Here is a 24834-nt window from a genome sequence, read left to right as displayed (position 1 = left end):
TCCCCTCTTTTCTCTCCCTTTCTGAATGTGCCTCTGTTGGTCAAACTGTTTGTTTCTTTACTGGTCTTGATCCATATGTCCATCTGTCTTACTAACCCCAGAGCTGCTACAAGTGCCAGATTGTGGGGGCGTCCCTCAGCTGCTGTTGGAGAGGCTGCTCTCATAAATACCACTATGTCTGCGCCAAAGAGATAGGTAAGAGACCACAGCGAGAGAAGGAGGGAGCAACAGGGGGATAAAAAGACAAGAAAAAGCTAAGAAGAGAAGGGAGAAATGAGGAGGGAAATTGGGAATGTGAATGATGAGAGGCCAATTGGGAGGGAACAATTGCAGAAAAATAGGTGGGAAAAATGAAAAGAGAGTGCAGGGGAAGTGGTTGTGGTTAAATGAGAGTGAGAGGGGGGGGAAATGCATCAAGGAGTAGCATTATTGAGTGCGAGAAGAGATGTCTGAGAGTGTTAGGGCAGAGCAGAAGAGGAAAAGAGAGAGGGAATGAAGAAGGGAGCTTTGAATACAGGGAATGATGAGAGGAAAGTGGAACCCTGGAGTGTGCAAAAAGGAGAAAGCGAAGAGATAGAGGGAGGAGGCTGAGCTTGCATGTATGTGTGTGTGTATTATTGACCACAGCCCCTGTGGCTCCATCCATCCACGCTGCTGCTGTCTGGAGGCTGAGCGTGCATGTGTGTTTCTGCATGTTCGTGCCTTCCTTTCCAAATGCTTGCTAGAACACTGCCATGCACACCTTATAACAACTTGGCCAACGTGCATTTCCATCAGCGCTCGTGTGTGGTTGCTGTTAATACAAGAGAGTGTCCGTGTGCCAGCATATGTGTAACATGGTTTCCCCCTTATATTATCTCATGCCAAGGAAGTACAGTGTGAGGATTAAACGGTCTGCCACGTCTGCCGAGCCAGCACAGGGAGCAGAGCGAGGCCCTTTTTTAATCCCGCTGAGTGCACCAGCCATATCTGACTGCCTGCCTGCCTGTCTGCATTGCAACGTATCCACTCAGTCTTCCTCTTTCCTCTGTTGCTCTCCCTCGCTTGCATCGCTCTTTTATTTAGCTCAGTTTTTTTTCCATTCATTTGTGCTTTTTGAGGAGAGCTGTGGGTTTGTTTTGTTGTTGTTGTTGTTGTTGTCAGGATTAGCCTCCTGGTATGTTTTTTATTCAAAGTAAAATGTGAATCTGAGATTTCACACCTCATTCTGTTGTTCTTTGCTTTTTCTCTTTCTGCACAGGCTGCACATTCCACGAGGATGACTTCTCCATCAAATGTCCTAAACACGAGGTAAGGAGAAAAAACCCACTAAACTAGTGAAAGCATGCTTTATTACTTCGTCCTGCTTTAACAGTTAGTTTAACAGTTCCCCAGCATTTCACAGGCAACATCAGATATCAGTGTTTACACATATGCCTAAGCACACAAGTTCAGTTTTTCTTTCTCCTCACCTGGCCTCCCTTTCCATTCCGATCCTAACACCAACGCCGCCAGCAACACCCCCCCACCATCCCCTGCCCCTCTCTTTATCCACCTCCTCAGCACAGGGATAAAAAAAAAATTGAATTCACACATTTCTATAACAAACAGCAGCACCTTGGCTGAACAGATGATATGGTGCTGAACAGGAAACACAACCGTCAGTTCCTGTAAAGCAGAGAAAAACAAAGAAAAAACACAGCTGATGTTCATTGTAGACTGGCATAAAGTGCCATTTTCTCTTTGCCACATGAAGACTCTTCCTACAGATTCAACGTGTACCCAGTGTACCTCGGCGAGTTAAAATCACCACATCAACGAGCGCCCTTCATTTTATTACCATCGCCTGCTACTGTGACTTCAAACTGCTGCATTTGCAGGGTCACTGTTCTCCGAGTTCATTCGAATGGTCTCCTCCACGTCCAGTTCTTCCTTGTAGGGCAGACGCCATCTGGTGGCGATGCGTTTGCATGGCAAAAGGAGGAAGGTCAAATGAGGGAGGGAGTGTGGAGGGGGAGGGGGTGCTAGAGATGCTGACATTCAGCAGGGAGCAGCGGTGCATTGAGGCAGCAGTGGCAGTAGCCTCCCATCCTCCCTCCCCGCTCTGCATCTCTCCCTCCCTCCCTCCTTTCCTCTTTTCCTCTTCCTTTCCTGTTCTCCTCTGTGCAGACTGACAGGGATGAAAAGCTGGCTGCTGATCAAAACACCCCACCCACCATCACTGCCTGCTATCTTCCCCACATGCTCTCTCCACCGTTTCCCTCTCTCTTGCTCTCCTTTCTCTCATTATTTCTCTCCCTTCCTCCTTTTTTTCCCCCCTCCGCTCCCCTTATTTTGCTTCGCTGCTACCCTGCTGTTCCAGCTCTCTCCCCCCCTCCAGTCTCTCACTCTGTTCACCTCTCATCTCCTGCGAGCTCCCTTTTCCGTTTTCAGTCGTCCTCCCTTCATCTTTCCTCATCCCATTCTCCCTCGTTCTTTGTCATCTTCTCCACTCCTCTCTTCACCTCAACTCCCACGTCTAAGCAGCAGAAATAGCGTGTGAGAAACGGAGAGAAAAGGAGAGCGAGTCAGAGAGGGATAGACTGTTGTTAGCAGGCTGAGGCAGAGCTGTCATCAGCTGAGGGATCTGAAGGTCTGAATGTGTGTGTGGGGGGGGTCTGTGCCGTGCCAATTTACGCCGAGCGGCTTAATCAAAGTGAAGAGCAGAGACACACGTACGCACACATACAGACACAAGCACACAACCACCCCACCCATGGGTCCCCCTAAGAAATTCTCCCTTTCGCCTGCGTTCACTTGCTTTCAGGGCTGAGGGGGAAAAAATGCACAAAAACGCACTGCCTGCAGCTGTGGATTGTCCAGTGCTAACGGACACACACTGTGAGAGTCCACGCAGGTTCATTAACAGGTTGCCTGGAAGCTCGCATACATATACACATAGTGAACGCAAGACAGACAGGCAGAGAGAAAAACAGAGCGTTTTGTGCTGCAACTGAGTGGGAACAAAAGACGAATGGGGGCAGTTACATCAGAGAGTGGCAGGCTGAAAGAGACGGAGATAGAAGGAGAAAAAGAGGGCAACAAGAGAGACGAGCAGCAAAGGGAGCGACACTCTGTGATAGAGAGGTGGGGAGAAAACAAGCGGGACTGAAGGTGTGAAGGAAAATGAGTTGTACCAGAGAGGAAAAAGCAAAAAAAGGAGTGAGAGGTAGGCTTTAAGGAGGGAGGAGAAGGGGGGAAGTAGAAGGATTGAAAGTAGAAAGATAAAACAGAGAGAGCAATGCTGCTGGTCTGAATCCAGGGCATAAGGATGGGCAGCTGGCAGTTCAGAGAGAGAGAAAGAGAGAGAGAGACAGTGGAAGAGATACCAGGGGATGCAGAAGAGTAGAAGGGGGAAAGAAAGTGCTCAACCACCACACCAGCACAATTTAGAGGTGTTCCTGCTGCGTCTTTCATAGGCGAGCTGGTTCACTGGTCAGCTGCATCCATCTCCCCACTCCAGCACACCAGAGCCAGCTTGCTTTAATGCCTTCACTCTGCAAATCTGCACAGAATCCCTTTCAGCATTGTATTATACCAACATCTGCACAGAAGACGCCTACGCTTGCAGTTTACCTGTCTGCACATTTACTGCAGCTTTTAAGAATTTAGGTGCTTAAATTCGAGCACACAAAAGCCTCACAAGTCACAGGAAATGATGAGAAAAGAGCTCAAGAGTTCTGGGCGAGGAAGGAAAACTTCTGGCACACCTCACACATTTGTATCCCAATTGTGTTTTTGACTTTGTGTTTACATCTGTGCACTTCCTTCACAGGACCTGTAAGATATTCCTGTGTATCACTTTCATCGCCAACACCATCACCTCTCCGCCAGACAACACCGATCCAGCGAGGCAAAATCCACTCCCTATTCCTAAAGACACGGTGACGACTGATGACGAACAGGCACGCCAGCCAGCGCGGCTGGGCTAGGGTTAAAAGGAAGCGCTGAAGTGGAGCTAGGAGCAACACAAACAGTGGAAAAACAGCTCTGCAGAGAACAGCTGCTCCTTGAAGCTGCCCTAGAAATGTGCTTTCTCAACTGAGCCCCTGACTGCAAGGCAGAAGGCAGTGACACTGTTTAACAGGAGGGTAGGCTGCGCTTTAGAGACTGCGCGCCTAAGGCCAGTGCACATGGGGACCCGTTTGAAATGCAGAGCGAGGAACGCATGTGTGTGTTCTGCCTTCGGATGGGTTGCTATCATATTCAGACACTCGGCGGACACTGATTGGACAGGGACATCCCTCTGGCCACCTTGTCTGTGGGCCAAGAGGTGCATATGTGCGTGTGTATGTGTGTGTGTGTGAGAGTGCGCGCATGTGTTTGTATGTGATAACCATAGAATTGTCATTCTCCAAGCACACCATCAGTGTGTTTGTGCATATGTGTCTGTGGGAGTATGAAGAATTGCTTCTCTAACTCAAGATGTCACGCGTCAAAAAAAAAAAAAAGAAAAGAAAAAAACAGCAGCCAACCACTGGATGTATCTCAAAGTGCGCGTTTGTGTTTAAAACAAGAGACAAAATGAAACAGGTGAGGATGAGGAAACCGTACAAGATGATGGTGATGATGATGATGATGATGATGATGATGTGCTTCACAGGCTCGAAATATTCTGATACTGAAGAGTTGAGGAAAAAAAATGGACGCAGTATTTTAATATAAGGCTCTTATCTCCGGAGATGTATTTTGATGTGCATTATGGCTAAACATCATTGCGTCACCCTTGGTATATGTCCGGCTTTGTGCTATTCAGAAATTAAAAAATATATATATAAATATATGAAAATGAGAAAAAAAATATGAACTCTGTTTAAGAGTTTACTTCAACTGTGCGCACAGTCAGTATGTACAGCAGACACCACCATCATCACTCGACAAGCTGCAGACGAGGGCTCAGAGGACCCACCGGGAGTCAGTCCATCCACTTCATATCTATGTACAGTTCAAGAAGTATTACCTGTTAACAACATTTCGAGATTATTTCGCACGCCACAGCCGCGAGGAAAGACGTGCATTCAATCCTGATGTCATGAAACACACACACACCCATCTGTTTGTGTATCGAAAAATGTAGTCTCTTTTCACTCCGCCATGCTATATAACAATGCCCCGTGCGGGGCGTCAGTTAAAGTACCGGTCATTTTCAAAACGAGACATATTTAAGTATTAGGGCATAAAAGAAAGTGCAAAAATGCCACACCAAACTTTCTCTTTTATGAAGCTCATTATTTAATGGTGTATATAGGTATTTGATGCTGTTTAAATGTAAAATGTGATGTACTAATATAATTGTGTATAGTATTTCCTAGAGATGTTTATTTTCTATAAAATGGAATATGTTATTGCTTATAAAATGTTATTAAAAGAATCCATTGATGAAAAAAAAACAAAACCTTTTTTGGGAATGTCACTTGTCTTAAGTGGGAGCATGCCGTTTATTGATTTTCATGTCTATTTGTTTGGACTTGATGACACAGCATCACTCTGTTTGAAATGTTTTTTGTAACGCCAATGTTAAATATACCAGCACCTTTCAATGCTGCTATGACCAATGCCTGCTCTTTTTGTCTTCACTCAACACGCACTGACAGTAAGACATGTAAATTGTGGTTCTGTGCAGAGTGGCCACTCAAGGGCACAAATTAGAAAGAGGAATAATGACAATGCTTAAAAAGCCATATTTTAATACAGCTAATCCTTAACATGATAAGAAATCATACAGAAACATTCTGCTATTTATTATAATTAACAGGACCCATAATGCTCATCTTCAGCTCCATACGTTTGTTCTTGGACTCTGCTAGAGTAGCTTTGCATCAGTCACATTTCAAAACATCATCTCAACCTCTCACTGAAACAATAATTAAGTCAACTTTGTTCTGATTGGCTGCCCCTCACAAACAGAAGGTTTAAACACCAGAAAAAGTCTTCTTGACGCTGCGGGTCAGAGGAGTTATAGGATGGCAACACTAACTCAAATCACTCCTTCTTACAACTAAGTTATGCAGAAGAGCGTCTCTGAATGCACAACACGTCAAAACTTGAAGGAGATGGGCTACAGCAGCAGAAGACCACACTGGGTGCCACTCCTGTCAGCTAAGAACAGGAAACTGAGGCTACAGTTCTCACGGGTCACCTAAATTGGACGACAGATGCCTGGTCTGATGGGTCTCAATTTCTGTCACGACATTTGGTTGGTAGGCAAAAACAGCATGAATTCACCCTTCCTTGTAATTATGATTAGGTGATGGTGTAATTGTGTGGGGGAGATTTTTGTGGCACACTTTGGGCTCCTTACCAGCAACCAAGCATTGTTTAAACACCAAAGCCTACCTGAGTGTTGTCGCTGACCATATCCAGCCCTTTATGACCACAGTGTACCAACTCTGATGGGTCCTTCCAGCAAGATAACATACTGTGTCACAAAGCTCAAATCATATGAACCTGGCTGCTTGAACATGACGAGTTCACTGTATCCGAATGTTTCGACAAATCTACAGCAGCTGCGTGATGCTATCGCACCAATATGTACCAAAATCTCAGAGGAACTTTGTTGAATTCGCCACAAAGTAATAAACGGGGTTCTAACCCAGTATTAGGAAGGTGCACCTAATGACGCGTTCCAACACATTTATTGGCAAGCGTAAGGTCACTGGTTCGATTCCAGCTGGAGACACAAATCCCCTTTGGGGTTATGTCAGGAAGGGAATCCTGCGTGAAACTCAACCCGAAAAATGGAGCCTTTGCTGACATTAGTCCATATCTGAGTTAGAATTTCAGCCAGACAATGCAGACATCATCTCAGGTTAGTGTAAGACATATAATTATTGATCATGTTTCAACCCGTATTACCCAGTTATTTCAATTACCACAGGAAACGCTCATTTCTTCTTTACAAAATATTTTAATATTTACATGACGAAAAGGAATAGTTGAAGAACAAGGAAGAGATGAAAGCATGTCCGTGAAAGGTCTACATCAACATTACCTTCAGACATGGTTGCATCACTGTCATCTTAATCCCATGTTTTTCAGTCTTTCACATTAGTCACATGCTATAAAAAAAATATACTGGTCCTGGGACATGTCAAAAAATTTGTTAAAAACCCCCCAAAACAATCCTCTTAAAAATTAAAACATGGTGATTTCTCTAGGAAAGAAACCAATAATTGAAAGACAAAGTAACATTACAGCTACAAATAAAAGATTTGTCACAGGTTTTCTTTGGAACAAAAGGAAAAAAAGTTAATTATTTCAAAACCTTCTGCATGACATACGCAACTTTTTGTAGTTGTACAAACTACAAAAAGTTGTACCAACAGCTCATGTTTAGCTTGAGCTGTTGATTTACAACTAGCCAGTGCCTACGACAGTCGCATGGGTATGCAACGCTAACCTGATACCGCACAAGATAACCAGATATGCGGCGCCTAGTTTAAAACTGCAAAATAAAGCAAGATTAAAAAAGGAAAAACAGGCATTAAATCACTCTTCTTATGCAAAATACTGCTTGATCAAAGATCATAAGATTATAAATACATATTAAAATATGTACACAGCAAAACAAGAAGGAAAAAAAAAAAAACAAAACACGACCTCTATGAAAATAACCTCATAAAGCCATAATATTACTTATCTCACTGAAATCAGCCTCACAGGCTTAGTGCAGATAGAGAAACGGGGCTCAGCTTGTGAGGCATGATTTTTTTTGTTGTTGTTGTGTTGTTGTTTTTTTAATTTACCTCGACAGTTACGGTTTAGTGCTTTCCCACCACACAAGCGCTCAGACCAATCCAAGTTCTCGTTTTTCTCCCACAAAAACACAGATGCCTCATTCTGCAACCAATCAGAGCAGCCCGCCACTCCAGCCCACTAAGCTCTCCGCTAATCGGGAAAAAAAGAAAGAAAGAAAAGTGGGGCGAGTGGGGATACGCCAGTAAACGCAGCGCAAAAACCTCTTTCATACTTCTCACCCTCTCCAGTTTCCATTAGGACACGACAGCTCCTCTTTGTGGGCAAACTGTGGCACTGCAACACATTCTCACCAAGGGATTCTTTTTATTTTTTATTTTGACAAGAGGAAAATCGTTTTTTTAAATAATCCGCAGCAACAAGAGTGCGAACTCGACAAGTGTTTTGTTGTTTGACTGGGGTGATGGGAGGGACAACGCATGAAGAAAATCCAGTTTGATATGAATCTGTACAAATCTGTTCGATAGCTGCTCACCAAAGAGAGACTGTATGGTTTTGTCTTCTGTCTGTGTGACTTTATATGTTACAGATGTTTATATATATATATATATGTACACAACGTCCATGCGTGTCTCTCAGCACCCCCCCCTCTAGCTGTTGGTGACAGTGGTGCCGCTGCCCAGTTTTATGATCATTTGCTGGCAGTCGTGGAGGGTCCTCTTGTCTCCCAGCTTCTCCAGGGTGCGGGCAGCGTCGGCCAGCATGCCCACCCTTTGGCCCGGAGCCGAAAGAAAGGACGGGGGAAGGTAGCGGCACGCCAGCATCACAGCCTCCGCCTGCTCCCGCTGGCCAGGCCGCATCTCACACTCCTCTGCACACACACAACACACAAAAACAAAAACAGTTAGTTACTGTGGCATTTCAGGTGATCTTTTTGATGTCGTTAACCAGCAACAGCCAAACAGAGTTTAATCACTGATCTGATTTATAACGAAAACTGAAATGGCCTGCCCTTCTCCAAAAAGCCTCCCACCATCACTTATAAACACAATGACAAATCAACAGCATGTCCCAGCTTCTCTGTCTGCCACAAAACAAGCTAAAAGAATGGTAAATAAAGCAAATACTAAAAAAAAAAAACTAAAGTAATTAAGTCTAACAATCCATAGATTGCTTTTAGTGTAAAATATATTAAAATATATTGGATTTCACCTGTTTATCCATTTATCAAGTATTCTAAAGAACCTTAGAAAATAATGTAAAGAAATTGTTTTCTAGCAATTCAGGAGGATCTCCGAATGTCTCAAACAGATATATACTTAGTTTAATAAAAAATAAGTCAAGAAAAAGCATCACATCCACAGAATGTAGAAGCTGCACTTATTAAATGCCCTATTAAACTTATTAAAGGCCCTTTTTTGACTAGACTTAATAAAGAAATACATTTTCAAAGCAGACGGATTAGATAAGGACTGAGTCACATAAATATTCAGAGCTTTCTCTGTTACTTTACCAAATTAAAAATATCAACAGGAGTTATTAAAACAGAATCACCAGTGCAGACTGAATGAAATATCAAATCCACAGTAATATTGTACACACACGCACACACACACCTGTCTTGGCTCCGGGTGTTGCTCTGCGCCGCAGTGAGCGATCCAGAAGCTGATGTGTGCGGGTGGGACTGGCCCCCGCCATCAGCCTGGCCGTAGCTTCATGGAGAAACAACTGGAAAGGGATGGAGTGCAAAGAGAGAGAGAGGTGAGAGAAGAGGAGGAGGAGGAGGGACGACAGCGAGTGATGATGACTCACACATAATGCTCGGCTCTACCTCTGAGAGACTTTGAAGTCTTGTGAACAATGCTGCTAAACGCTTGCCTCAGGGTGTGTGTGTGTGTGTATGTGTGTGCGTGCATGTGTGTGCTGCAACACCTCCCAACCTCACAGAGAACTATATATACCCTGCACTGCCTGCAAATACGTGCACTGGATTATATTTGTATCCATTTCCAATGTGCTTCTCTGTGCCTTTATTAAGTGAAGAAATTCTATTCTTTTTAATTCAGTCATTCACGATACATATGCAGCAGATTTGTGTTTTACACTTTCATTAAAGAGCATCTTAAGATTCATCTTAACATGTTTTGGTTTGGATAGCATGCTGCACTCAGATCCAGTGTCTTTGTATGCAACTACTGAAATAGTTTTCAGTTGAGACAAACTTCAGATTTAGCACAAACTCTTCCCTCATATTAGGCCCAGCACAGAGCTTTCATAAACCAAAAGGGAAAACTTAAAAGGCAGAATGTGGTGACAAGGTTTTACATACTCTTCGCATCGCAGGTCTGAAACTCTGTGCCAATTTGCGTAGCGAGCTGAGGTCTTGCTGAAAGCCCACGAGCTCTGGTGGAGAGGCCTGCTGAATGCCCGCAGGGCCGCTGGTCCCCGCTGAGCCTTGCCCCGTGGGAGTGGCCCCTTGTTGCTGCAGACGCCAGACATTTGTCCTCATAACCAGCAGCAGATCGCACAACAGCAACTGGACAACCTAGCGAGAAATAATTAGCTTTAGTGCTCAAATATTCTCAACTTAAAAACAAAAATGAAAAGAAAAGGGAGAAAAAAAAAGCCCCAGTCTCCACTGACCTCAGAACTGGATACTGAAGTATGATGAATGTCATGTTTTGAAAAACACCAAGAATTAGACTAAAAAAAAAAAAAAAAATGTTTGCATGTTTGTCATACAACACCGCTTCCAGTTTATAAAAATAAAATAAGTAATAAAAATAAAAATAAGTAACATCCATCACATTTTGCTCAGGACGTTAATCTACAAATAGTTTCAGCTGTTATTATTAAAACAGTCACTTTCGTTATGTTATGCATCTCTAATCGACGCTAAAGGACATTTTCCACCTCTCCTACGCGAGTGTGTGTTCTGCTGTGAGTGGCCCAGCTCTGTGTTGCACTGCAGGTACATTGCACTCAGCTGAGACACACATGCAATGCAACTACAATGCACTGCAGCTCTGGCCATGCACATACACCGCTGTGAGCTACCTATCCACCAGCATCACCATCTGCTGAGTGCCAGAGGGTAGGACACTGCAGCATCGCAGAGTGGAGATGCTGCGAGGGATTCGCTGTCTGGTGAAGTGTGTCGCTTTGTACTGTGACAAAGGTGCACGTGTCTGCGTGCGTGCATCATTTAATCACTTTATAACTATGTAACTATTCCCGACACTTTAAGTATTCTTGTGCATTTTTTTCCCTCGTGCATATGTTGTCACCTTAATGAAATGTCCCTCCTAGGTGTAATAAACATCACTTACGTGCACAAATCTGGAAGAGATTGTGCCTTTCTTTGTGCGTACCTTGTCTAAACTGGAGCTATGACAGTGTGGTCCCAGGTTGAGGCTGTCTCGGAGCAGGGCGCTGGCCTTGTCACTGTAGCTCAGACTCAATTGGCAGTTTTCTGGCTTGGACAGCAGAGCTCGCACTGCCCTGAATGTGTTCAGACAGGCTTTGGGCAGAAGACTCCTGATAGAAAGAGAGTGGTGGGCGGGCAACAGACAAAGGACACAGGTTAAAGTGGTGCAAGTGTTTGAGGGTCGGTGGGTGCGTGTCCTTAGCCTGGCATTTGCAGGGCAAAGTTCCACATTCACATCTTTATACGTCTAACTTACTCTGCGTTCTGCAGACTGCGGGGCAGGTGCTCAACAGTCGGATACAGTCTCTCTGCTGCGGCATCATCTCCTTGGAGCCAGTTGATGATCACCACAGTGATTGAGGACCACCACTTAGAATGAGGGTCACAGCCTGGATATTAGAGGAAAAACAGTCAAAGCTGAGACACCCTCAGACAGAAACAAACATGCAGATATTTAAATCCCAGAGTGTCCACTTTCACATTTAGCATGCATGGCGGTGCACCCGTGCAGACAGCTGCTGTCTGCATTTTGACCTCTGAATCAATCTGTTTCTACCCTGGAGGATTTTGACGACTCCCTCACAAGGAAAAAGTACTCCATTTAACACAGGGCAACACACACAGACTTCTAAAACATGTAGCGAGTAACCTGAGGCTCTGCCAAGAAAAGTCTCCTATTAAAATCCCTGCACAGTCTCTCATCCCTCCCGCTCCCTCCTTCCTCTCAAGGTGATCACCAATTTGACAGTGCTGAAGATAGATGAAGCAATCTAGCGAATGCCTCCCTTTCACCTAGCCCTCTCTCACTCAGATCAGTGATCAGTAAGGACAAAGGAAAGCGGTGGGAGGATGGAAGTCAAAGGGAAATCAAGCTACTTGATCTCTGTAGTGTAAAAATGAACTTTGTCACACAGCTTCTTATTCTGCACGCGCGGTAAAGAAAGAGCAGTGTGCAGAGAAGGCTAATGCAATTATTGCAAAAGAGATAAGTAGCAGTGAAGTAAGGAGTACGCATCTAGACAGTGTAACTGCTTGATGTACTTAAGCAACAGAAACATTTAGAGGCAAGTTCTGATTTTTCTAAAAGCAAATTTTAACCAGATTAAAAAGTCGGTACCATTAGTGATCGCTAATGTTTTTAGCGCTGAAGATACACTGTCAAAGCTTACTTTTAAATACAAATGAGACCGCAAACAGAAACGACAGTTTCCATAGCCATACCTGTGACAGTTGCCATGTTGGACCCAATAGCAAAGGACTGTGAGGTGGCACCAGCCGCATCTGAAGCATTAATCAACAGCTGGAGATATTCCAGGGCATCGGCATACTCGCTGAGGACACACACACACGCACACACAATGAATGGTTATTTTGCCCCACAAATCGTTAAAATAAAACATACCTACAAAAGGGTTTTTTTTTTTTAAATGCCAAATTTAATTCTGCGTTTATTATCCTCATTTCTTTCTTTGTATGTTGGCGACTCTATGAGAAGTAAACCGTAACTTGTTGCCAAGAAAAGCAAACGAACCAAAAGTTACAAGAATCGATTATATGAAAGCGCGTCTTGATTTCTCACCCGTCTCCCGGACTTGTATTTTTCTCTCCGCGAGGCTGGGCCACACAGTACAGAGCCTTTTCCAGGAGGTGTTCTCTAAACGCCTGAGTCACCTGAGCCAGAGGATCCACTGCAAGGGAAACCAATAACAAATATAAACATCAGAATGTGCCTGCATATTGTAGGCAAGAGGATTCCAAATTAGGTATTGTAAAAACACAGTTATACACTGAGTGCAAACTTTTGCTTTCACTGACCAGTGTTGCCAGCTTGGCTGTAGATGCTTTCTTTAGGGGTGCTGCGAATAGCCCAGTCCCCATCCACGAAGAAGCGGTGACCTAGTGGGTGACAAAGCCACTGCATGGCTGGGGGGACACTGCCGCTGGAAGATAGGCAAGCTTGACGAGCACTGCTCAGGAACACACGCTGTCAAACGAAGGGAAAAAAAAAAGGTTTTGGTTCGGTGTAGTTTAAAATATTTCACGTTGGGACAGATCGCAGGATCTTTAATCACCTCAGTGAATGTTTATTAACCATGAAAGATAAATTAAACAGAATGTCAACTCAAAACTGGTTGTTGTTACATCACGTGAGCACAAAAGAAACAGAGTCGGGGTAAAAACACTGCTTTATAAATGACTGAGCAAGACGCGTATGCTTGTGCAAACAACAGGGACTCACAGAGGTGAAATGCAGAACCCTCGGCAAACTGGCTTTGACTCGTAGAGCCGCAGAAACATAGATCTCAGCCAGCGAGGCCACAGGCAGGCATGAGCCAGAACACTCTGCAAGGTTCACTGCACTTAAAGACATGTGCACTGCTGAGAGGTGGCTGCCATTCAGTTTACCTGCAGGCACAGATCGAAGACAAGAAAACAATTACAGTTTGGTTTTTTTAAATATTCATAAAAATTATTTAAACTAGAATTTATCTTTAAACAGAATCTTTTTGCACAGCAAAGACTGCAATGCTTTTTAAACCTTACTTCAAATGTTGCTGAGTTGCTTTGAAATGAACAATTCACCTCCTAATGTCCAGCGTGTCACACTGATCTGATCTAAAAACAGGACTCTTATGGTGACCAACCTGTCATGTGAAGCTGGTGCAAGCGGTGGTAAACCAGGGCGGCATCACGGCTGCTTTTACAGGCATCCTCCTGCAGGGGGCGATCAGATCGCAGCCCTCCAGCCCTGGCAGCTAGCCAGCGGCCAACCCATAGACGCTGGAGGCAGAATCTTAGCAAAGACCAGAGCGCTGCGCAGGCCAAGTCCAACTGGGAGGTGGGTAAGGGGCGACCGAGAGCCTTCAGACAAGTCCACAGGTTGTGACTGGCTTGAGCAAAATCTCCCTGTGAAGTGTAAAAGATAAATAGTGAGAGAAAAAAGACAAAGAGCCACTTTATAGATTCTGTGAGAGTTCAGAAGGATTTCTGATTTAAATATGGTCAAATTCCTCCTTGTGGATCAGTACACTTTGTCGATTGGGCACACATTTAAAAAAAAGAAAAGAAAAAAAGAAGCATACTCTTGCCAGGTCCAGGTCAGCCTGTTTGCGATGCCTCCAGAACAAGACGGATGATCCAGAATGTGGTCTGGTTACAGGTTCTCCATACACCAACAGCCGTATTAGAACTCCTGATACCAGAATACCGTTCAGTAGCCACACCAGTATAGTCGGGAGCATCCAATCCATCCAGCCCCATGAGTCAGCTATAAACAACACAGAGTCATTTAACTGCAAAGAAAATCTATTTATTGAGAGCTAATTATGTGAAATTTGAATCACTGCCATCTGTCTCCCTCCCAGCATTTTCCCCACTCTGTACCTGTGACATCCACACCCAGGACGGTCCTGCCCGCGTGATGGGTGCTTACAGCTTCAGTATTTCCAGATGAGCTGCTACCCGATGAACAGAACAGAGCAGCCAAAGGGTTGAGGGAGAGGAAGAGAAAGGTAAAGGCGCACAACGCCATACGGGAACGGTCCAACATGCCAACGGCACTGCCACCTGCTGTCGACTGGTCCGGCGTGCCTATATTTGGCTGACACACGAGAGAATCCAGAAGGACACATTTGTGATTATTCAGTTTATTAATTCAGGCAGCAACATCAATCTGACAAAAAGTATGAGTAATTACATTTTTGAGGTGTTATAGTGGTTGATTAATAGTTGAGCGCTGTACACAAGCTGTCAAGCATCATGGGTGTACATGGAGAATTTTTTCGCAGCCAAAAGAATCACGTTTGTATTTTTTTTTTGTCTATTAAGACTGACAGTTGCAGTGTGGTCAAGGTTTCTGTTGGTAACAGTTTCCTAGATTGTTCATGGGAGCGCCTGTGAAGGAAGTTTAGCAAGGTTTTCTTTGAGGTGCTTTAAGCCGTCACCATGGCACCGACCAAACTCCCAATTCACAAAAATCAGCTGATGCCAAATTTTATCACCAGAGCACATTTGGGTTAAAGGAAGAAATAGGCCGAGTTCGTGTGACGTCACTCCTGCCGTGACGTCACTCCGGCAAGCACACACGCAAGGCAATGGCGGTGTGACGAGCCAAAAACAGACTCAGGCGAGCTCACACTTTCAGAGCTCGGCACAGACAATGTTCTCTCCCACGTTTGTAGTGCAAAATGCAAAGCTGGAAACGGCAATGCATCTAATCTGAGGAAACACCTGGTCAAACACAAAACACAGCTCGAAGAATGCACCAGATCTGATAGCCCGAAAGCCAAATTCACTATCACTGCAGCTTAATTTAGCACATCTGTCACCAGTGTACAAGAGCGTGAACCAATGGATGATGACGATGATGAAAAATCTTCGTCAGGTAATTAATTAGTAAGTCGGACATGTTGCGCGCAAAAAAAAAAAAAACAGGACTTTTTTCACTGTGTTGTTTGAAATTTTAACTCACGTGCTGTTTACGGTAAACATGCACGTCATGTGAGATTGTATATCCAAAGCATTGGTAGATAATTGCAACTAATTATAGCTTAGAATTAATATTAAATGTGTTATAATAATAATAATAATAATAATAATAATAATAATAATAATAATAATAATAATAATAATAATGGATTGCATTTATATAGCGCTTTTCGGGGCCCTTAAAGTGCTTTACAATACCACTATTCATTCACTCTCACATTCACACACTGGTGGAGGCAGCTACAGTTGTAGCCACAGCTGCCCTGGGGCAGACTGACAGAAGCGAGGCTGCCATATCGCGCCATTGGCCCCTCTGGCCAACACCAGTAGGCAAGTAGGGTAAAGTGTCTTGCCCAAGGACACAACGACCGAGACTGTCCGAACCCGGTGTTCACTGCCAGACAGCGACCAAAGCATTAAATAACAAAATGTTTCAAGTGAGACGTTTGGACTTATTTTTGTAAGAGAAATCTTGGATTTATTATGTCACAATGAGTAAAATACCAAAAAACAGTACCAAAGCCCAGGTACAGGTATCTGTATCTATTCAAATGTGAAAGGTAACCAAGGCTTGTTGTTCCAATAAACAAAAAAAAAATCCCATACAGATGGCACCATATGCATAAAGGAATAAACAAAGCACAGCAAAAACAGGTTTTATCTAGTTTCAGTTAGCCATATCTCATTTTCTATTTTGAGAATATGCAAATCATTAAAGCAAAGCAGTCTATGGAGAAAAAAAAACTGTTGGGGATTCATCACAGTGTGAAGAACTGTGTGGACAAATACTTCCAACAATTTAATGTATCTTAATTTTCATTCCCAACCCATCAATTCACTGCGTGGGCTCAAATGAGTCCACTAACCAGTGCTGTGCTGGTGTCCCTGCATCCATAAAAAAACCTATTCTAAACATTTATTCACAGCTGCTGCCCATCTTATAAAAGGCACCATTAACACTAACATATGCTACTATCAAGACAATGTCTTTTTTTTAAATGAAGGGCTTGGCCACTTTGCCAGCACACTACCAAATTGCATGCATCCATCTGCAGAGAGTCTGGCAGCTAAACTGACCTGCCTGCATTCTGACAGGGCTGTCACCCACAGAGGCGTCCGTTGTTGTGTTTTTCCTTTCACAATGTGCCAAATGTTCAGACTGCTGAGCAGCTGAAATCCTATATCAAGCAAGCACAGAAAAAGATTGTGCTTTCAGAACTACAGCAACTGTTCTCCACGGTTCCCTCGCGCCTGCTTAAAGGTGACGCAAACCAGCGAAAAACATGCCCGTGTGCCTGGCATCGAATTCAAAATAAGAAAGAAAACTTTCAAAATTTGAAATGTTTTCTTTGCATCATTTTCATGTCAATGCAGGATTTGAATGATTTGCAAATTCTGATTTTTCAAATATATATTTTACAGAGTCCTAACTTTCATTCAAACGCAAACCTAATGGGAACAAACCATCTGTCCTTGCATCTCTATCCCGAACCCTCATCTCAAATGTTTAGTTTAAATGAGCTCTGCATACCTTTGTGTCCTCTCCCATTGGACTGTCAGGTTCTGAGTCACTGCCACAGTGAGAGAAGGAAGTTGGGGAACCCACGTCAGAGGCTGGCGGGGTGGGCAGCTCGCTCTTCACATCAGCCTGTCCATCCACCTCCATGGCAACCAGGTCCTTAAGAGACTCTGTAGAAAAGGGGTTTAAAAAAAAAAGATGATGAAGGAAGTAGTTAGAGGGTCAATCAAGGGTACAAAAGAAAAGAAAACCCTACAATACACTTCATTTCATTTTATATTTGTCTTTTCAGGATTAAAAAAAAAAAAAAAAAAAAATCAGCAGTCATTGTTGTTAAAGGTTACCGGAATGATTGACTTTCAAGAAATTGAAATAAAATGCCAAGAGGCTGTTGACGAATAAAGAAAAGAGAGCATTTTAAGCACATACTGTTTTTCTGGGCTGCCATTTTAAGAGCCATGTTCTCTTGTTTGAGCTTCTGGTTAGTCTGCTGCAGGTAACGGATATAGTCGATGGCTTTCCTCAGTACTGCAGATTTATTGAGCTAGAAATGAAAGAAAAAGACCAACCGAATTATTAGACCTCTGCTGTTCATGAAAAAGACAACTGGACAAAAAAAAAAAAAAAAAAAAGAATATGGCATAAAAAGCGTGGGATGCTTGTAAATTCGTGCTTCTTACTTTAGCATCAGTGCCAGCCACCAAGTCTTTCAGCTCCATGATTTTGTCATTGATGGAGGAGCGGTACCGCTTCTCAATAGCGTTGTGGGCCGTGCGCTTCTCCCCTTTGTGTGGCTGGCCAGCCGGCTTACCACTGATAGCGATGCGGTTGATGGGAAGCTTTTCAGCATCCACCATGACAGGCACTGTAGTCAGGAAAGTACCCCCACCCATGAATGCCTGAGAAAACAGGATGATGTAAGTGCCAGGGTTAACAGCGTGGGTGTAAACTCGACAGCGGTGCACTGTGTGACTTCAGTATTAGGTTTGAGTTCATATTGTGCATCTACCTGCAGCGAAGTGCTCTGTGCTGGGGTGGTGGTGGCCAGGGACGTGGGAGAAGCTACAGTAGTGACCATGCAGGGGTCAGGCTTCAAAGTGGTCAGCAGTAGACTCTCGGCCTTGATGAACTGTGGCTGAAGCAACACCTGAGGACACCAGGGCAGATAGATGCACCGAAAATTCATTTACGTAAACGAGGACTGCAGTGCATTCGTTTTTAAGTCCATCCAGGCTCGCTCAGAGAGCACCTTCACACACTTACAGGTACTTGCTGTACGTGGGCTGCGACAGTTTGAACTGGAGGGCTTGTTGACGTGGTCAGGAGAGGAGATGCAGTTGTCAGCCCTTGGAGCTGAGCCTGAATGGCCACTGGCTGAATGCTCGGCGGTGAGGATGACAAACTGGTGGCAGAAGTGCTCACACTGCTGGGACTGCCAGCTAGACAAAAAAAACAAAAACACATTGATGCCAAAAAGACTTCTTCAGACTTAAATCACGCAGGTGAAATTTAAAGAAAAATCCGAGCAATTCTGACTTGAAATTAACATTTTTATATGTTAAGTATTTGATGGTTTGTGTTAAAATTTCCGTGATCATTTAACGGTGTAGTAGCACACTACCCATTTCAACATTTAAGCTTCCAAAAGAACCGCCAGCTTTAAAACTAACAAAACACCTGAACTCTTAATTTCATCAAAACTGCATTCGTTTTAAGACTTTGTAGGCAAAAGGTGAACTATGGACTCATTATAAATGCGATACTCTCCAAATGATATGGCCGCTACTTTCGCTTATCTCCACCAAGCTTTAAGAGATATGGATAAAGATATGCACATGCAGTGGACTGTCTACTGTGTACGCACCAATGTTCCACGTCTTGTCCACACACATAAATTTCATTTCACTCGCAGACTCTTACGCAGCTGACCAAAGTCTATGAGATTACGACATTAATTAGAAATCATCCGAGGTTAAATGACCTAGTGTCCTGATAAATGCGATGCACGTGAACAGCAAACTTGCAGGGCACTGGGCATCAGCTGCTAGATTCCATGGTTAACACAAATGTGCTTTATGTGACCCACTAAAAACATCCTCAGCATTTAACAGAAATATAAATAAACACTTGGAGTTTTTTTCCCTCACAGATGACAATTTGTCATTCTCCCCTTTTTTTCCCTTTAGAGAAAAATAACGCTGGTAAATGAGGTTATGCATCTCTATGAGATTCCATTTGTTTGTATTTGAAAAGTCGGTAAAACAGCAGTCCATGTATTGTTGAAAAGAAGTCTAACGACTGAAAGGTTAGCATCACATATTTTAATCAAATCACAATTGACAAAAATGAGATATTAACATTTTCCTTAATAACCCATTTTTCCCCCCTCACTGAATACCTGACACAAGAGGTTTGTCATTTTCACTGCGCAAAAAAGGTTCAAAAACCTTGAACTTTAACTGTAAATTACAGAACAAAATAAACAGGTTAAGCCAGGTTAATGAAAGTTGTAAAAAGCTAAAGACAGCAGGAAGCTTGCTGGTCAACGATGCAGACAGAATTGGATTAGAACGATCCAACATCAGACATGCAAAGTCAAGGAACTTGTCTCTATGTGAAGAAACACACTACAATAACATCACAGTTTTATTTTCATCCTTTCCCTTAAAGGTTTTATTTTTAAAGCACAGTTTGATACCCCCTACCATCTAACTCGCACATAATCTATGACTCAATCATCACCATCAGAGAGGGTTTACCTGTGTAGCTGTTTGGGCTGCTGTAGTTGGTCCGGGCCTGAGGCTGTGTCTGTGTCTGTGGTGGAGTCTGGGGTGCAGGAGAGGTGAAGAGCGCCTGAGGCGTTGAGCTGAATGCTGGGTTTGGTCCTGGGGAGCCATTAGGTGAAGCTGCCTGGGAAGGAGCAGACGGGCTGAGAACTGGTTGGGGTTGCTCCACTTGGGTCTGTCTGATGCTTTGAGCTTGTTGTGGGGAAGACGGCTGCTGCCTCTGGGTGGAGCTGGGTACCTGGGCCAGGGGAGACTGCTGGAAGGTGGGAGGCTGGAAGGCTTTGTCTGGGCTGGACGAGCTACGAGTAATAGGAGGGCCCAGCAGTGCATCCAGATGGGGGTTACTGCTTAGGATGGAAGATGAAGATGGAGGTGTGGTAGTGGTGGTTGGGGGGGAAGCTGAGGTGATGGTCTGAGTCAAACCATGAATCTCTTGTATGGGAGGAGCCGTGGTGTATGGAGGGGCATCAAAGAGTCCTCCAAACTCCATGTCCTGGTTGTTGATGAGCTGGAGCATGTCTAAACAGGAAGACAAATCACAGCCACTGTGAATGTTATTGTTCAAGTAGAAAATTTATAGCAATTTGCCAGCTTTAAACAATTAAATATGGACCAAGATCAAATCTATAGGAACTGTAAATTTCTCGAGAAAACTTGTTTAGAGATTGAATTACCGTACTATCCATTTCAGTAGCAAACTGCACTTTAATTACCAATTAATCAACCCACATGTACTGTGACTGTTTATGATCAAACATCACTGGCAACAATTTCAGTCATGCTAAAGAAAAATAAAAACGCAAGTTATCATATATCTAAGTATTATTATTAATATATAATTGCAGTGTAGAGTGGGAATGCATAAAAATGGATAAGGCCAATGTGATGCTCAAATAGAAAGGAGCATCACCTTGAAGCGTGTTTTGGTATTGGGTAAAAAAAAAAAAAAAAAAAAAAAAAGCTAAATGGCAACAAACAAAGTTGCATTAAAAAGAAGGTTTTAACGGGGCTTTATGCAGTCCTGTAAAAAAAGTTTAGTTCAGACCTTTGCAGGCATTCGTTCATGCACAGCTCTTTTAAAGTCTCCCCGCGGCATTTTCTTACCGCGTTGATGTCTGGACCTCAACTGGGTCACTGCAAGACCTTGACTGTTTCCTTTTTCAGCCACTATCTTGTACATTTGCTGCTGTGCTTGGGAGCATTGTCCTGTTGCATGACACAATTTCGGCCAAGCATCGGACAGATGGCCTCACACTTAACTCTAGAATACTTTGAAATACAGAGGAGTTCATGGTCAACTCAATCAATGCAGGTTGTTCCAAACACAACCCCCAAGTCATCACCATTCCATCGCTATGCTTAACAGTTGATATTAGGTGTTTATACAGATATGCTGTATGATGTTGTGCATTATGACTTATTGCTCTAAAACTCTTCTGGTTTGTTTAGCTGCAACTTTGCTCCTGCATGTGCTTTTTAAACTTCAACCCATATTTGTGTTCAGTCTCTTTCCAACTTTACTGTCATTAATGTTAACATTTAATATGCTGTAGATTATGTAGCTCATGTGTTTTTTTGAGGTTTCTCTGACCGGGAGGTGAATTTGGGACTTCCACAAACCCATGTACTGCGAACCAGAAAAACTTCTGCTTTTATAGAGTCCATTCTTTTCACATGACTGTAAATGTAGTACATCACATGTACTTATGACTACAGCGGTTTAAAATTGCTAAAAACTAAATTTTGTTTTGTTTCATCACATTTTCCATTAACACTCAAAGAATTACTAGAAAACTACTTTAAAACATCCTAAGCAGGAGATGGGGTGTCTTACGCAGTTTAAAAAACACACTTTACAAGAAAGACTGCCTCTTGTTGCGTTAGAAAACACAGCAAGAAATACCAGGTACAGGTATACAGTACATTTCACACTTTACGTTTATCAAGCCATTCATCATGTGCGTGCAGCTGTAGGTCCAAGAATCCAAGTGGTATATTATTAATGAGTTATTAATCTTAATTTGTGCTCGTGCACATATGGACTTGTAGGTTTTCATTAGCATGATCTAAGATATAAAACATTTTAATATGTATCTTTTCCAGAAGATTTGCTAATTACAAAGATTTAAAACTGACAAAAAAAAACTTTACATGGAAAAAAGTGAGATGGCACGTGTTCACTAATCATTTTTTATTCTAGGAAGCAGTGTGCTCTTGAAAGACATAAAACACTGAAATAATTTTCACAGCATTTTTTACAAGGACAGTTGACCGCGTTTAATTTCTCTGTTAAGTGATTCTGAGTTCATGTTGTGACTGCAGTACAAAAAAAGAAAAAACGAGCAGCCTGGATTTGTGAAGCAGTGTTGTGTATGAGGTGATCGCTCTTGGCCAATCAGAGCGCATCTCGGAGACTTGCTATGCCGATCAGCCCAAGACAGGAAAAGAGAGGGAGAGCTGCCTGTGGCAATGAGTGTGAGGTTACCATCGAGCAGTGTCACAGAGGGTTACTGTCGGTCAAAGTCAGAGAGATGGAGAGCACGGCCGCAGGATATGAACACTGTTTACGCAGTGCGTGTTATCTTATTTACACGTCGCCCCCTATCATAAAACACATACTGGCCAATTTAAGAAGACTGACAGAAAACTCCAAATCTTAACAATACTCGAAATACTCTTGTGATTTCGATGGAAGGCTTAAATTGTTGCACGAATTTTATATATGAATCATACTATATATGCTGTTTGTTTTTTGCAAAAACGGGCACGTGGATAGCACTATATTCGCAAGAAAACAAATAAAGTCGTCCACAGAGCATATGGCTAGATTAGTTTTCAACCGATTAATTTGGCATACATAAATACATAAATATTTGTCAAATCGGTCAAGTGAGGCTCTGTGAACCCAAAAAGAGAGGAATGAACGACAGTAACCCCGGTCTATGGAGCACGCTGGGGGCGGGGCGCACACGAAGCTAGCTGAACGTTAGTGTCACATATTCGCCTCATGAAATGCGCTTCTATTTTTCTATTGAACAGTAAGACACACAGAAGCCTTCTGATATTGCAAGAATCATTGTTATAAATTACTAACAAAACATCCCAAATATCACTTCCGGCTAGCCTCCATATACTTGCTCACTGATAGTTAGCATGTAGCTAACAGTGGATGATGAAAGCTAGCTCTCAGCTTTTAAAAGCTTTATTTTTTAAAGGTGTCTTTGTATCGAATGTCGTTGTAAGTGATGTTGTTAGTGTGATTATTACATGCAGAACACTTAAAGAATTGATACGAAAAGGAATGATAACACGTACGGTGTTACCGGTTTTAGCAACTGTTTTAAGCCAGCAGCAACCATTATATTTTCTTACCATCAATGTCGCTTAGGAGGGCCGTGTCAATATCACTGGGGTCGTTAAGCGACAGTGTTGGATCCAGATTATCCAACGAATGATCGTCAAAAGACAGGCTGTTCATCTTTACTGTCGTGTCTGGGCTTTCCAGTGTAGACTTGACTGACTGTCGGAGAAATCGGAAACTTCTGAGTCCTTACATTTGACAAAAGGACCAAGATCCCTGTCCTTTCGTCACATGCGCAACGCGAGCTGCAACTTTTCTTATTTTTGTAACTTTTGTGTCAACTAACTGCTCACTACTAGCCCCATCATCATCCTGGGAAACTTGTCAAACCAAGCCAAACACCGACGCTCATTCACTACTAACGTGCTTACAGCGGTAGCCAGAGAAACCCATCCAACCGATGATGATTGACAGTTGCGCCAGCCAATCACCCTCCTTTGAACTAGATTCCCACGTCCCTGTTTCTCAGGCTTGTTTTGATTGTTTGAGTAAATGAGTGAGGGCATGTGGAGTATACGGCCACGATCTAACACAATTTATACACAAAAATCAGATAATGTACAAAAAACAACAAATAATTACAGTAATCGAAGAAGTGATGCCGTGGCTAGAAAATATTTATATGGTTACATTTGATGGGTATGTAAAAAAAAACTAACTACAGCATAAACGAGTTAAGTTATGATTCCAGAGCAGCTTAATACAGTTCTGAATATCTTTTATAATATTGATTATAAATAAATATATTTTTTTCTCTTTGTATACAGCATGGACATGTTTATTGTGGGCTTGCCACCAATAGCCAATTATAATCGTGTGGGGCGTGCGCTTAGCGACAGCCAAGCTTGTTTGACTCGAATTAGCGACTCCTCCTGTAGAACCAGTAAAACCGTCCAATGAGAAGCTCAGAATCAGAGTGGGGTGATCTGACGTTGCATCTTTGGGTATAGCGATTACATCATGTGTTTCGCTCCTGGAATGATGGAAGCAGGAACAGCAGGAGGGAAATAAACTGCACAACTACATGTAGCCAGAAGGGAAAAAAAATGAGCACATGTATTTTAACAAAAACAGTTCCTGCAACTCTTCGTAATGGTGGTTTACATTACATTTTTTCTCCCTCTCCTATAATAATTAGTAACGTACAAACAGGCAATGCGGGTGTTTTTGTTCGTTTGTTGTATCCCTAAGACTTCATTTGAAACACAATCTTTCACAATGTCTATGTTTAACTCACTGTTATAGTAACACAAAAGCAGAACCCCACAACGGTATTGTAGGAAAATAGGTCAGTGACTTAGAGTAGCACTGCTAAGTTGTCAGTAAAGTTTGGTAAGATTATATAAAGTCCAGCATGGTTTGTGGTCAAGTATGTAACAATAAGTCTTGTCCGTTTGTTTGCCGGAGTTTGTAAAGTTGGCTAGTCTTGGTCCTCAGGTAAAGGAAGGAAAAAATGATTATTTTAAGGATCTATGTTGTGCAAATGCCCATAAACAACCACATGTGAGAGGGTGAAAGGCTCATTTCACAATGAATGACC

At 42.9% G+C, this 24834-nt stretch overlaps 2 protein-coding genes across 2 annotated transcripts in view; one reads left to right on the top strand and one right to left on the bottom strand.

Annotated features, from left to right (window-relative positions):
* The window catches only part of LOC120746261 (retinoic acid-induced protein 1), a 51471-nt gene extending 47003 nt beyond the window's left edge, over positions 1 to 4468 (top strand). Inside the window, exons 3-5 of the mRNA XM_040051647.1 lie at positions 102 to 195; positions 1241 to 1290; positions 3794 to 4468. Of these exons, the coding sequence (XP_039907581.1) occupies positions 102 to 195; positions 1241 to 1290; positions 3794 to 3802 (153 nt within the window). The 3' untranslated portion in view covers positions 3803 to 4468. The remainder of the gene's footprint in view (positions 1 to 101; positions 196 to 1240; positions 1291 to 3793) is intronic.
* Positions 4469 to 6909: 2441 nt separating this feature from the next.
* Positions 6910 to 23673, bottom strand: srebf1 (sterol regulatory element binding transcription factor 1). The gene is made up of 19 exons (XM_040051662.1): positions 23306 to 23673; positions 19907 to 20452; positions 18411 to 18586; positions 18157 to 18294; positions 17828 to 18046; positions 17577 to 17691; positions 17160 to 17317; positions 14525 to 14741; positions 14224 to 14408; positions 13786 to 14047; positions 13380 to 13546; positions 12956 to 13124; positions 12720 to 12828; positions 12362 to 12471; positions 11397 to 11529; positions 11085 to 11250; positions 10043 to 10258; positions 9330 to 9441; positions 6910 to 8584 (listed from the first exon to the last, which is right to left on the bottom strand). The coding sequence occupies exons 1-19, from the start codon at positions 23409 to 23411 to the stop codon at positions 8364 to 8366; spliced, it is 3525 nt and encodes a 1174-aa protein (XP_039907596.1). The 5' UTR covers positions 23412 to 23673; the 3' UTR covers positions 6910 to 8363.
* Positions 23674 to 24834: the final 1161 nt, after the last annotated feature.

The sequence above is a fragment of the Simochromis diagramma genome, unplaced genomic scaffold, assembly GCF_900408965.1.
Source record: "Simochromis diagramma unplaced genomic scaffold, fSimDia1.1 OVJJ01000321.1, whole genome shotgun sequence".
NCBI lineage: Eukaryota > Metazoa > Chordata > Actinopteri > Cichliformes > Cichlidae > Simochromis > Simochromis diagramma.
Note: the sequence above shows the minus strand (reverse complement) of the source record. Positions and strands in the feature narration are given on the sequence as shown.